Here is a 13,861-nt window from a genome sequence, read left to right as displayed (position 1 = left end):
TAATACTAACCGGCACTGCCATGACTAGAGCCAAATCACATTTATATACAGTGCCCGGTCAAAAAAAAAACTTGCACTCTAATATTGTGTTGGGCTGCATTTAGCTTTGAGTATGGCACTCATTCGCTGTGGCATCCTTTCACAGCATTTATGTCTCTCCAGAGAGGGATTCATTTTTCACCAAGATCTTATATTGATGATGGGAGAGTCGGACTGCTGTGCGAAGTCTTCTCCAGCACATCCCAAAGACTCTCAATGGGGCTGAGGTCTGGACTCTGTGGAGATCAATCCATGTGTGAAAATAATGTCTTATGCTCCCTGAACCACTCATTCACAATGTGAGCTCCATGAATCTTGGCATTATCATCTTGGAAAGACCTGGTCATTCAGTATATCCAGGTAGTCAGCTGACCTCATTCTTCGGGAACATTACGTTGCTGAAACTGACAAACCCCAGAACATAATCTTAACTCCCACAGGCTTGTAGGCACTAGGTTTGAAGAATGCATCACTTAATCTGCCTCTCTTCTTATCCTGACACACCACTTTGGAACAGGGTAAATCTGGACTCATCAGAACACATGACCGACCACATTTGTTCCTCGAAGATGATGGTTCACCATGGTCCTTCCACGTTTTAACAATACGTTGGACGGTTCTTAACCTGATTTCAGTAGTTTCAGAAATCTCCTTAGTTATTTTCTTTGCTTGATGAGGCCATTAAGTTGACTTTTCTGAGACATAATATCCTTTCTATGACCACTGGATATGTCTTGTCTTCCAACATGGTTGTTTAAGAAATAAGAAGCTACTTACTGTATCAGCTAGGATTAAATAAGTTGTTGCAGCTGAAACAGTAATTATCCAATGGAAGGCTCTTACCTATTTGCTTAATTAAATCCAGGTGGCGACTTTTTATTAGGCCAGGCAGTATATTTGTAAATGAAGTAAGAGCTGTTCTTTTCATGACTCCATTACTTTATTTCTCTTGCGTATGTAGTAAAATTTGTCACTCAATGGTCATTGTTTAGATAGATAGATAGATAGATAGATAGATCCTTTATTAATCCCACAGCTGTGTGCAGCATACATAGCAATTCTACACATACAGTTTTTTGGCAACTGATCAAGTATCTTATAAAACAGACCTTTATTTTTCTGTTAGTCAAAGGAATAAGAAAGATCCACTTTTGATTTTCCATCACATAAAAAAAAACAAACCACCAGATCACAAAGACATCACAGCAGTGGTGTTGCAGTGTGGTACAGCTCTGAAAACATAAACTGAGACAGTCAGAGTTATGACTTTACTGCTGTGTCTCTGGATTTGTACATCACTCCTCTGCTTTTCAGCTCCCTCACCACACCTTTAGAGAAGAAAAATATAATGAGTAACGTAAACTGCAGGGATGTAAAGCAAATTTAATTTTTAGCAAGGAAAGGAATCCAATCAAAGTGTGTGTGTCTTGCTATATGAGTGTACCTGGAGGTAGTCGACCCGTCACAGATACTGCGTATACACCTGGCTTGAAGTTGCCTGCAGGAAGGAGCATGAAATATAAAATAAATTGCGCCTCACCAAATAACTGAAATGTAAAATTACTTGTAGAGGCAGAAGAATTAAAATTTTGTGCTTCAGTAAAATTAGCAGTACCACTATGGAGTTAGAACAGTCTCATAATTCACAAATGCACACAGAAGAATTCACAAATGTAAACTGCAATCCACAAATGCACACAGAAGAATTCACACATGTGAACTGGGGTTCACAAATGTAAACTGCAATCCACAAATAAATTAAGAAAGTTCACAAATGTATTTCTGCATTCACAAACTGCTTTTGTGTGTGAATCTTTTTTGAGACTGCTCTGCCGTCAGCTCGATCCACAAATGCATTTTTTTTTTCAACACGGAAGTTTCTGTAGCCAATCAGATGTCTCCCTCCTTTCAGCCAATCACAAAAACTCACCCCACGTGGGGGTGGGTGTACTGTTCAGCCAATCATATGAACGCGTCCGCACAGCGTTATGCTTGACCGTGTCATTGGGCTGAAGAGTGAAGCTGCCCGTCGGAGAGACCATGGCGTCTGATGGGGACAATAGACCCTTTATTTGTTTACAAACATTGTGACGTTTTTTGTGGCCGGGGCTTATGCTGGAGGCAAAAGCTGAGCGAGAAGTCAAGCGGGACTGGGAGTATATAGTTTGCGCTGGGAGTTTGCAGCGCAAACTCGAGCATTTTTAACCCGTTAAACTTCAGTGTACCGCCGGCGGTACACTTACTAATTTGCATAGGAATTTAAAGAATGTCCGACGGCTGCAAACGCGAATATATAAACATTATACGCCGATGGAAAGCTTAGATTCTCATGAATCCGCCGGTATAAACCACTTTCAGATGTGATTACCACAGCGGGTAATATAAACACACTTGTCCGACAAACAATGAATATCCATCCATCCGTTCTCTATACACGGCTTCAACGTACACAGCGCGACTCACATTTCCGGGTTCATTATTACACACACAAAAAAGATTCCACAAAAAACGGCCATAATCCAACCTTGGACATCCAGACGACACAAGCCAGTAAACTATTTTGTCCAAAACATGTCTTGAAGTCGGTATATAATCCACGAATCGGTCGTTTTCAAGGAAATACACCTCGCGATGCGCGTCCAATATGCCCTGTATTTCTCGTCATATTTTTTTATTTACAAATAGAATATTAGCGATTTTTTGTACTGAAAATGGCTGGAATTGACTGCAATTGATCGTCTCTGGAGAGACAGCAGGTCCGATTTGTGGCACTGGCAGCGAGCAGTGACACTTTTTGTGGCACCGCTGCGGTGCCACGGTTAATGCCACTGTTTGGGCGAGATGCCACTGCCGCAGCGACATTTCCAGTGGCCTCTGGAGATGCCAGCAGAGATACCACGGTTAATGCCACTGTTTAGGGAACATGCCACGGTTAATACCAGTACTTTACCGCTGTTTAGGCGAGATGCCACGGTTAATGTCAGTATCATTGTCACATTGAGCCTAGTCTCAATGTGATAGAGACTAGGCTCTATCAACTTTTCTAAAATGTCGTCCTGCTGTGTTTTTGGATGCCAGAATAGGAGGAATTACATTGGCGAACGCAAATTAAAGTTTTATAGGATTCCACCGAACACTCGGGCTCAGAGGGAACGAAGACAGTTGTGGTTAAATGCACTGAGGCGAAAAGACTGCACAGAGACGATCAGCTGCAGTCAATTCCAGCCATTTTCAGTACAAAAAAATCGCTAATATTCTATTTGTAAATAAAAAATATTAAATTCAATTCAATTCAGTTCAGCTTTATTCCAGACACTGGGTCCAAATACACACACCATAAGGACACAACAAGACACACACACACAAAAATACAATCAAAAACAATAACCCGTTAAATATGACGAGAAATACAGGGAATATTGGACGCGCATCGCGAGGTGTGTACGTTGAAGCCGTGTATAGAGAACGGATGGATGAATATTTGTTGTTTGTCAGACAAATGTGTTTATATTATCCGCTGTGGTAATCACATCTGAAAGTGGTTTATACCGGCAGATTCATGAGAATCTAAGCTTTCCATCGGCGTATAATGTTTATATATTCGCGTTTGCAGCCGTCGGACATTCTTTAAATTCCTATGCAAATTAGTAAGTGTACCGCCGGCGGTACACTGAAGTTTAACGGGTTAAAAATGCTCGAGTTTGCGCTGCAAACTCCCAGCGCAAACTATATACTCCCAGTCCCGCTTGACTTCTCGCTCAGCTTTTGCCTCCAGCATCAGCCCCGGCCACAAAAAACGTCACAATGTTTGTAAACAAATAAAGGGTCTATTGTCCCCATCAGACGCCATGGTCTCTCCGACGGGCAGCTTCACTCTTCAGCCCAATGACACGGTCAAGCATAACGCTGTGCGGACGCATTCATATGATTGGCTGAACAGTACACCCACCCCCACGTGGGGTGAGTTTTTGTGATTGGCTGAAAGGAGGGAGACATCTGATTGGCTACAGAAACTTCCGTGTTGAAAAAAAAAATGCATTTGTGGATCGAGCTGACGGCAGAGCAGTCTCAAAAAAGATTCACACACAAAAGCAGTTTGTGAATGCAGAAATACATTTGTGAACTTTCTTAATTTATTTGTGGATTGCAGTTTACATTTGTGAACCCCAGTTCACATGTGTGAATTCTTCTGTGTGCATTTGTGGATTGCAGTTTACATTTGTGAATTCTTCTGTGTGCATTTGTGAATTATGAGACTGTTCTAACTCCATATACCACAGTTTGGTAATATTTTGATACAAGTAATATCCATATATTTAATATTTTCCTAACTAAAACTACAAAAATCTTATCATTAAAATTACTCACTATACATAATGTCATACCTCAGAAGAATGTATATTGTAACAAAAAAAAATTGGTGCATTACCAATTTAGTATTGAAGCTTGCAAAGGTAATTTAGCTTCTTTACATAGTTTGCACAACAAAGTTTTCCATTACTGTGTAATATGTCATAATTTTCTGTAGGGCTGGACCCGAATATCCCGAATATTCGTTCGCTACGGCACTATCCGGATATTAATTTGGTATCCGAATATTTCGGCTTCTCCATTCGTTTTTGTAAACACCACCCGAATGGCCGGGTGGCTGCCGACTCTGAAGTCACGCTTCACTTCATTGCATAAACACAAGACAAGATGCTGAAGACCGGTGTTTGGGAATTCTTCAGTTTAACCAAAGACTAAACGAGGGCAAAATGTGGACCCGGGAGACCACATGAACGGATCCAAATATTCGGGCCGTCTCCGCCGCCGCCGCGCGCAACCCCCCCCCCGTTCGGACGTTACGGGGCGGAACGAATATCCGGATATTTGTCTTTAATAGGGCCCGAATATTCGGAGGCCAGAAACCACTATTCGGGCCTGCCCTAATTTTCTGTCTATTATAATTTGCATAGTTAAACAAAATCTGTCAAGTAACCAGTAATTAAATCTATTTCGTTACTTTCCACCATTAATTACTTCACATGATTTCAAAAAACTGAACAAGATCATGAATAAGATTGGGGTAAAACAATGCATCAACATTTTTAAAATTGGGTCATTCCATGTCAAATCAACCAATATCCAAATAAATTTCCAGCAGCACCACCACTTTTGATTTCCACCATATTCAGTCTGTGTGTGCCATTAGGTCCCAAAGGAAGGTAGGAAACAGGTTCTCTGTAATATGTGTATGCATTTTGCTTTTACACCCCATTATATGGGGGTAGGTTTAGGCCTACAATTGATAGCCATCATTCTGGTAGGTACTTCACATTGCCATAGTTCTTGAAATATAACAGCTAAAGGCCTGAAATTCACAGGATCATCTCATTTTTCACTACTGATTACAAAACAATCAGACTTTTAGCCCGAGCCTGAGTGAAATTTTTTTTGGAGGGTTGATTTCTTGAAAAAAACTGAAAATCTTAATTTCGCCCATGTCTTTATAGCTCTCTGTATGCCATTTAAATCAATAAATTATGACTCATAGTATTTAATCATTGAGTATGGGTCTTGACTGACATTTTAGAACCACTGTTGAAGTACTCAGCTGTTTAGTTTGTCTGCAGGACCTATTTTAATTAGGGACGAATCTGGAATTTTGTGAAATTCAACCATATTTTTCACCATGTGTGATAAATAGCACCACTCTGAAACTTTCAGCAGTGAATCTTCATATTCCAGTAATAAAAATTTCAAAATATTGAATTGGTGTTCTGGCTCCTTCATATAGAAAATCTATGTCAAATAGGGGCCTGAAAGTGCCCTCGAGCAGCATTTTTGCCATATAACATATATTATTTTGAAGTATCAAATGTGTCATATTGCACCTCAGGTACATCAGCAGATGTTATTAAACCACACTTATTACCTGTTGAGGCCAGCACTCCCAGTCTAGGGACACCACAACTATTTATACTGATGTTGTACTTTAAGGGGAGGGTTTGATACAAGCTCTGAAAATCTCTACCTCAGTCTAATAACTCCCTGCTCTTCTGTGTCTGCATGTAGTCTGACACTAAAAAAAAAGCAAAAATTCCCCATTCATTCAAGTCAACTCACTGCTCTTATCATGCATACATGTATATGCCAGGCTGAATTGATGAAACAGTTTTAAATATGTGTCCTTTGGCTAACATTAGGCAAAAAGAATCTGATATGATGCAAATTTTTTCATCAATGAAAACTTCTCTTCTTTTTTGCTGGCACTGGTCAGTGACTCCGCATATGACAAGCTATAGATGTCTGTTTTCACAAAGGAATTTTGAAGCTTTATCTTTTATCTTTAGAATTTCGAAGCTTTATCAACTTTTCTTTAGGTGTAAGTTTTTCTTCAAAAAAAAAAAACCCTGGCCGAGGGCATTTTAGGCCTCCTTTTGGCCTAGATTTTCAATATGAAGGTGACAGAACACCAATTCAATATTTTGAAGTTTTGACAACTAGTACAGAAAGATTCTTTGCAAAAAGTTTCAGAGTGGTGCTATTTATCACACATGGTGAAAAATGTGGTTGTATTTCATGAAATTTCAGATTCCCCCCTAATTAAAGTAGGTCCTGCAGCAACACTAAACAGCTGAGTACTCCAACAGTGGTTTTAGCATGTCAGTAAAGACCCATACTAAAGAAAGAAATGCTGTTTTAATATTTTTTTTAGATTAACCCTTTAAGCTTCAGTCAATTCCAGCCGTTTTCAGTACAAAAAATCGCTAATATTCTATTTTTAAATAAAAAAATTACGAAAAATACGGGGACTATTGGACGCGCATCGGGAGGTGCATTTCCTTGAAAACGACCGATTCGGGGATTTTATACCGACTTCAGGACATGTTTTGGACAAAATAGTTTCCTGGCTTGTGTCATCTGATGTAAAAGGTTGGATTATAGCCGTTTTTTGTGGAATCTTTTTTTTTGTGTGTAATAATAAACCCGGAAATGTGAGTCGCGCTGTGTGCTTTGAAGCCGTGTATAGAGAACGGATGGATGAATATTTGTTTTTGTCGGACAAATGTGTTTTTCTCACCCGCTGTGGTAATCGCATCTGAAAGTGGTTTATACCGGCGGATTCATGAGAATCTAAGCTTTCCATCGGTGTATAGTGTTTGTATAATCGCGTTTGCACCCGTCGGACATTCCTGAAATTCCTATGCAAATTAGTAGGTGTACCGCCGGCGGTACACTGAAGCTTAAAGGGTTAAAATGGCATACAGAGGCCTTTCAAACATGGGCGAAATTAAGATTTTCTTTTTTTTTTTTTCAGGAATTCCACCCTCCATAAAATTTTTCACACTCAGACTAGGGCTAAAAACATGATTGTTTTGCAACTAGCAGTGAAAAATGAAATGTTCCTGTGAATTTCATGCTTCTAGCTTGCACATTTCAAGAATTATGGACCTCTGAAGTATGTACCTGAATGACGGCTATCAGATTTAGGCCGAAACCTACCCTCTTATAATTGGGTGTAAAAGCAAAATGTGTACACATATGACCAAAAACCTGTTTGCTATCTTCCTTTGGGACCTAATGGCACACTGAAACTGAATATAATGCAAATCAGAAATGGTGTTGCTGGAGCCATTTGTTGACTTGAGATGGAATGACCCAATTATCATCACCACATTACTACATGAGAAATCCACATAGTTCATTGAAAGAGAAACCCACAGGCATTAAGGACCTAACTTTACTCTCTTTCAACTAACTGTTTACGCTTCACAGCTGTTTTATGTGTGGTTCATCTCCTTACCTATTCTCTGCCATTTAGCGACCCAACTGTCTTCAGGACTCATCATGGCTATAACACTGCAGACAATAATGGTAAACAGTTTAAAAAAACTACATAAACAATACGAAGACAGAATCAATGCAAAATCAATATTTACCCATCAAACGACGAACTTGTGCATTCATAAACCATCTCTCGGTTTCCTTTCATCTGAAGGTAAGACTCGCAGTTGTCGCAACCGTCATATTCAAACTGGTCGATGGTCTAAAAAAGAAAAGGAGACGAGAGAGTTGGTAAAAGATGATATGAATCCGAGTTTAACATCCAAGTTAAACACTTGTTAATGATTGAGATTGAGAAATCATGCACATGTTAACTGTTGACAGTTACAATGGTTAATATATTTATGGAAATCTTCTCAATTACTAATGACTACGAACGCCATCTGTACTTCCAACATGTCCTTAGTCCATCTTGACCAGAATTGTCAACAGCGTCTTTTTGGTGGACAACATGAGAAATATCTGCTACACAATAAAGCTGAAAACGTGTTAGTTTTTTGATAGTCTTTAGCAGACTTAGTGGTTTAACGTGTAGGACGGGTTACAGACAAACCTGTCGTCCTTTTAAGCAAGAGGATTGAAACTCATGTAATTGCATTTATTATTTTATTAATCCTTGCCAGGGCTTTATATCGTCTAAAATGAAAGGTTATAACACGGCCAACACCCCGTGCATTCAAGGTGTTCTATCATTTTGAATGTCAGTTTTTTGCATAATTTTTACGAATATGATTGGCCTGTGACTACTAACATCTGAGGTTCAGTTTCCTCAGCTAAATCGTAATCACACATCGACACACACCATGGTCCCAAAATAAAGTGAACATGGTGCTACATACAAGCGTATGACGGTACAAGAAAGACGAACAAACAAGGTCAAGTACCACGGTGTGAACAACTACATAAAGAGTTTAGCATATCTTTGGGTATTACTCGTTGAATAAAATTTGGCAGAAAAGGATTTAATTCACAAGTGAGACGAAACAAAAAGCTGCTACATGGTAGCACAGAAGCTAGCATGAGAGTTTCATTCTCGTAAATCAAGGTTTACCTTCACTAGAGAACAGAGAAGACACGCACGCAGATGGCGAAGGTCTTTAGGGACCGTTTCCAAAGCCATTATGATATTCTCCGACAGAAAATACGGCGAAAATACTAAACAATCAGACTGACTGCGGTTTTGATTTTTTTTTACGTCGCTGGGCAACTGCGTCACTCTGTGAGGATCTAAGAAAGGACCCACAAAGAGGTGTCCCTGCTGTGTGCCTGAATGAAATTTTCTATGACATCAAACACACAGAGCTGAATTGGAGGGACTGTTTTTGTATTTATTTTTTTTATGGTCAAGACCATACAGTTGTTCAACTGTGCCTGGAAATTTGTCATGAATTTACTGAGAAGTGATGCTTATTTATATGGCCATTAATTAGTGTATTTCAACCAAACAGAACTTCTCAGTTATTCAAATACTAAAGCAAGGACAAGTGACGGATGGATATATAGACCGTCATTGCCTTACCCGATAATAATTGTATTCTAAGGCAGACTTGAGCAATTTGAGGTTTGTGCGCTATGCTGCTTATTTTTGTGGTCTGTTATTGATAAATTATGTTTCTAATAAAAGCCTGTTGATCTGCAAACTCTCTCTTGTTTTCTATATAAACACGACTCTGTATCAATATCGAGAACAGACTTAATAGAAGATTTTTTTCTTTACCCTCTGTGCAATGTTGCTATCTTTTTTTATATAAATTACGAAAACATTTTAAATAAATGCATACTCACTGGACGATGAGACAGAATACTGACGGTTGGATCCAGAGTCAGTCACGTGCAGTCGCATGCAGCCGTTAGAACACGAACAGCTCACTGTTCAACGGTTCTTTATGAGACCGAGAGAGTCCTCTTTGAAGATCCAGGTACAGTTATCAGTCGGATTTATTTTTGCAGTAGGATAACTTAAAATATACAGTGCAGCAGTCTCAAAAGAGTTTTTTGTGCAAGGTCAGCAATCATTACTGTGCGAAAAAAATATGTCAGACGTTCGTTGGTGAGCTAACAGAGACACGATTGTTAACTCATGCTAGCTGGGTAATCAACGCTAAAAGTTTGTGTACTTCTCTCCTGGTCTAAACAACATTCAGATATTTACAGTAGTTAACAAAATTAACATTAATTTCTAAGTTTTGAGAATGGCCGAGTTTGATAATGTGTGATAACTTTCAAATATTAAGCGTTTGTGTGTCTTTTTTAACCACTTTACCGTTATTAAACTGTGACGTGATAGCTCAATTATCTACTTTATGACTGTACACTAACGATGTTATGGTGGCTAGGTTAGCTAACCTCAGTGTTGAAAACATTGTCTCCAGTTCTACAGATAAAACTATGGATGCCGGTGAAAATCCACTTCATGACAGTATCAACCCTAAAACATTTCCTGCTAAACTGTGGCGTTTGGTGAACAGCCCGGCTATCGAGGCCATCCGCTGGGACAGTCTCAGAGAGGTGATCGTCATTGATCAACAGCGCTTCGAGAGACAGGTGTTTTCTCCGGGCAGTATGTCCCCCAACAGCCCCAACGCCTTCAAAACGACCAACTTCTCAAGCCTCATTCTGGCACTGGATGCCCGGGTAGATGGAACTCGTTAGCTCAGGCAGGCAATTCATCTCGGAGAGGGACAACTTTGAATAAGAAACCCGGTCCTTCCGGGAAGGTTGGGCGTGGGGTCAGCACCCTCACCCCGGAAAAAAAACTTTTTGCTACAGAAGCATTCACAACAGCCCAAGAAAATAGAACTCCGGTTCTGGGAGAGGAAGGTTCTGCTCCTGCAGGATGTATGACGCGCAGGGCCAAAGCCGAAAGGACGCTTCAGTGCCGACAGCCCTTCTATCGCCCAATAAGACCACTACCATCGCTACATGGAACGTCAGGACCATGTATGAAGCAGGGAAGGCAGCACAAGTGTCAACAGAGATGCGCCGATATAACATCGCCCTGCTAGGACTGAGTGAAACGAGGTGGCTGCAGGCTGGACAAAAAAGACTGGCTAGCGGTGAGCTCTTGTTGTACTCCCTTGTTGTACTCTCTCAAGCTTTGTCCGTCAGCTCAATCTGTACGGGTTCAAGAAAGTCAAGCAAGATGTTAACCTGCCTAATTTGGGCAACTCGACTTTTCATTATTATTACAACGCAAACTTCAAGCGCAGCCACCCTGAACTTGTTGCGAGACTGAGGAGGTTCACCGTGGACAATAAGGCCAAACTCCAGGCTGGTCTGTACGTGGACTGTCGACCTCCTCCTGGTAGATATCAGCGTGTGAGTGGGAGCGAAGATAGCAGAGGTACAATGAAAGGAGACTGGTGTAACTGGATCACTGCAGATGAATAATCATTTCAATCATGATAGAAGAAACCTACAGTAATAGCAATCACATGCATTTCCCTTAAGTGTTAAAGTAAATAATAATGTAAAAATTTACTATTTTTTCAAACGTTTTAAGCACAGAAAACGGTCCTCGAATCCCACCTTCATTCGAGCCAAACATCTAATTGCAGTTTTACTTATACAGTCCTGTTCTGACAGATCCTACTTTGTTTTTTGTTGTTTCTGCAGAAGGCCCTTCACTGCCCGAGACATCAGCAATCAACTGATCCTTACTATCCAGGTGATACCCAGACCGTGAAAGCCCTCAATGGAACCCCAGTCCCACCGCGATACCTGATGTGGGGTCTTGGTGCAGCTTTTTCTCCTAGTAACATAGACAAAGCAGCATTTGTAGACCACCCCTATGCTGGGGTTACCACTCGCCCAAATGCTGTGAGCACGCAGCGGGGTTTACTGCCCCGTGCAAACCAAGAAAATCCAAATTTCATTGGTTATAATCCTCATATTGCCCCATATCAGCCTGACTTCTATTCTCCAGGTGAGCATGGCATCATTAGAGGTGGAACAAGGGAGAAACTACAGTTGTTATATATCATTACCTTAGACATACGTGAGAAGACATAACTACCATGGCAAGAATGTGTTTGTATTGTACTAAAATGTTTTCACAATCATTTATATGTTTAATCATGTAATAATCATTTATTATTAATCAACATTATTTATGAAATTCGAAGCAAAAAAAATGCTTTTCACTTCAACAGGAGCCCAAACCCTTTAATTAATTTTCCAAATATTATATGTTGTCCTTCCTGAAGTTTTCCATTGCTACTATCCGAACCCTGTGGGACCGAATATGTCAGGTGGTGGCCTTCAGAGGGGGATGCTTTCCCCTCAAGGTTATAATCAGGTAGGGGATTTTTAGTTTATTCACTCAGATGACGTGATGCAAACTCCACGCACTAACTGCCTGGTTAAAGTTAAAATCCCAGAGAAGCCAGTCTCTGAGTTAGAGCCCTCCTCCAACACCTGTAACACCAAAAACAGTGACAACAACTTGAAAGTAATTCCTCTCAGTGCTGAACCCATTCTAATGGCTATGTCAAACTATTCTCATCTAACTACATACAAACAGGAGGAGCAGTCTTTGGTTTCAATTCCTGAGCAGATGCCTAATGATGTTATCTTTGAGGTAAGCATATTCAGGTTAGATTTCCTGAAGGCATTAGGCTGTATCTTTAATTAAATAGAGAAGGTTTACCAGGAAAGATTTGCAAATAGAAATATTCCCATTAGCATTAAAAGCATTGTATTTTATGTCTACATAGTAGGAGTAAGTGTAATTATATGTTAATTATACTATAGGAGAAACTTTTTGTTCTCTGCGATTAGGCGGCAGAAATATCTGTACATATCAGCATTTGCAATCAGCTAAAAACATTTGGCAAATATCCAATACTGTATTGTGCATCCCTGCTTGACAGGCTATGTAATGTATATAGCCAAACAGAAGCCGTGTACTTGATTTTCTGTGGTTTTCCTCTGTGTTTTGATCATGCAAAGGAGGCTGAGGTTGTAAGTGTTGAGGTTAGCACAGATGCAGTCAGAGATACCAGGCATGATCAGAACAGCAGCAACACAGGAAGAGCGGCAGAGCTTTAGGTAAGATGTGGTTGAATGTTTAAAGTTGGAGTCTGGTTGTGGAAGTTGTTGACATTTAGCTAGTTAGTATATTTAGGCAGTTATGATGTGACAGGTGTACTCTTCCTTGGACCCAATGCCCCCCTCCTCATTGTGATGACTTCTCTAACAGCTTGTTGTCTTTCTTGTTTTTCGATCTCAAGTGGTTTATTTCATTGCCATATGACAGGGAGTCTTGGTCCACCCCAGGATGTGATCTTGAATTCTCATAATGATCAGATATCATTTTTCACTTTAGTAATTCTTTATTATTTGTTGACGTTATTAATTTAAACCTTACTTTCAAAGCTGTGCCAAATTAGTTGAACATCATAGAGTTTTACTTAGTTTTATTGTTATTTATTATCATTAATTTTGAAAAACTGTATTTTGTTTCTGTAAGATTTTGAATTGCTTGTACCACAATATGTTAAAAAATGTATGATAGGCTTAGGCTTTAAAGAAAATTTTTGAGCAATGTAAAGTTTGTGCATAATATATTTAATAAGCACATATTTTACAGTTTGTTTCAGAACAAAGTGCCGTGTAAGGAAGACACCATCTTTTAACTAGAGAAAATACTGAAATATTTAAAAATGTCAGTTCTTTATGCACTATGGATTATTTTCTTTATTGTAAGACTGACAGGCTGCGGTATTTTCTCCACCTTTTTTCCCACTGCATTTCCTTATGGGTGTGTTATTTTTAACTAGCAAGTTTAACGGGCAGTTGTGCAAAGCATCAATAAAATGGACTACAGTTTGCAGCTGGATGGGCAGTTTTTGTGTATGACTTATTAATGGAGTTTGCTGGTTGTGTGACACTAGAGGGAGCCATTCACTTGTTTTTGATGAGCCCTGCTGCTCCGCCCTCATTGTCTTATGCTGCCTTGAGGTACTACTCGGAAACACTGACAATGCTAACT

At 39.8% G+C, this 13,861-nt stretch overlaps 2 protein-coding genes across 2 annotated transcripts; one reads left to right on the top strand and one right to left on the bottom strand.

Annotated features, from left to right (window-relative positions):
* Nucleotides 1-1,036: 1,036 nt before the first annotated feature.
* On the bottom strand, nt 1,037-9,107 carry supt4h1 (SPT4 homolog, DSIF elongation factor subunit). Its single transcript, XM_022214993.2, has 5 exons — nt 8,921-9,107; nt 7,965-8,071; nt 7,829-7,884; nt 1,484-1,537; nt 1,037-1,367 (listed from the first exon to the last, which is right to left on the bottom strand). The coding sequence occupies exons 1-5, from the start codon at nt 8,987-8,989 to the stop codon at nt 1,300-1,302; spliced, it is 354 nt and encodes a 117-aa protein (XP_022070685.1). The 5' UTR covers nt 8,990-9,107; the 3' UTR covers nt 1,037-1,299.
* Nucleotides 9,108-9,660: 553 nt separating this feature from the next.
* Nucleotides 9,661-13,706, top strand: hsf5 (heat shock transcription factor family member 5). Its single transcript, XM_051937485.1, has 4 exons — nt 9,661-9,788; nt 10,242-10,471; nt 10,958-11,212; nt 11,485-13,706. Exons 2-4 carry the CDS (start codon nt 10,258-10,260, stop codon nt 11,520-11,522), a joined length of 507 nt encoding a protein of 168 aa, XP_051793445.1. The 5' UTR covers nt 9,661-9,788; nt 10,242-10,257; the 3' UTR covers nt 11,523-13,706.
* Nucleotides 13,707-13,861: the final 155 nt, after the last annotated feature.

The sequence above is a fragment of the Acanthochromis polyacanthus genome, chromosome 17 (assembly GCF_021347895.1).
Source record: "Acanthochromis polyacanthus isolate Apoly-LR-REF ecotype Palm Island chromosome 17, KAUST_Apoly_ChrSc, whole genome shotgun sequence".
Taxonomy (NCBI): Eukaryota; Metazoa; Chordata; class Actinopteri; family Pomacentridae; genus Acanthochromis; species Acanthochromis polyacanthus.
This window is presented reverse-complemented; position numbering and strand designations above follow the sequence as displayed.

Coding starts and splice junctions, on each gene's coding strand:
- supt4h1 (XM_022214993.2), bottom strand. CDS start 8,989: ATGGCTTTGGAAACGGTCCCTAAAGACCTTCGCCATCTGCGTGCGTGT. Junction 1,538..7,828: donor CGCTAAATGGCAGAGAATAG/GTAAGGAGATGA, acceptor TCCTTCCTGCAG/GCAACTTCAAGCCAGGTGTA. Junction 1,368..1,483: donor GACGGGTCGACTACCTCCAG/GTACACTCATAT, acceptor TCTTCTCTAAAG/GTGTGGTGAGGGAGCTGAAA.
- hsf5 (XM_051937485.1), top strand. CDS start 10,258: ATGGATGCCGGTGAAAATCCACTTCATGACAGTATCAACCCTAAAACA. Junction 10,472..10,957: donor CGCCTTCAAAACGACCAACT/TCTCAAGCCTCA, acceptor CTTGTTGTACTC/TCTCAAGCTTTGTCCGTCAG. Junction 11,213..11,484: donor TGGGAGCGAAGATAGCAGAG/GTACAATGAAAG, acceptor TTGTTTCTGCAG/AAGGCCCTTCACTGCCCGAG.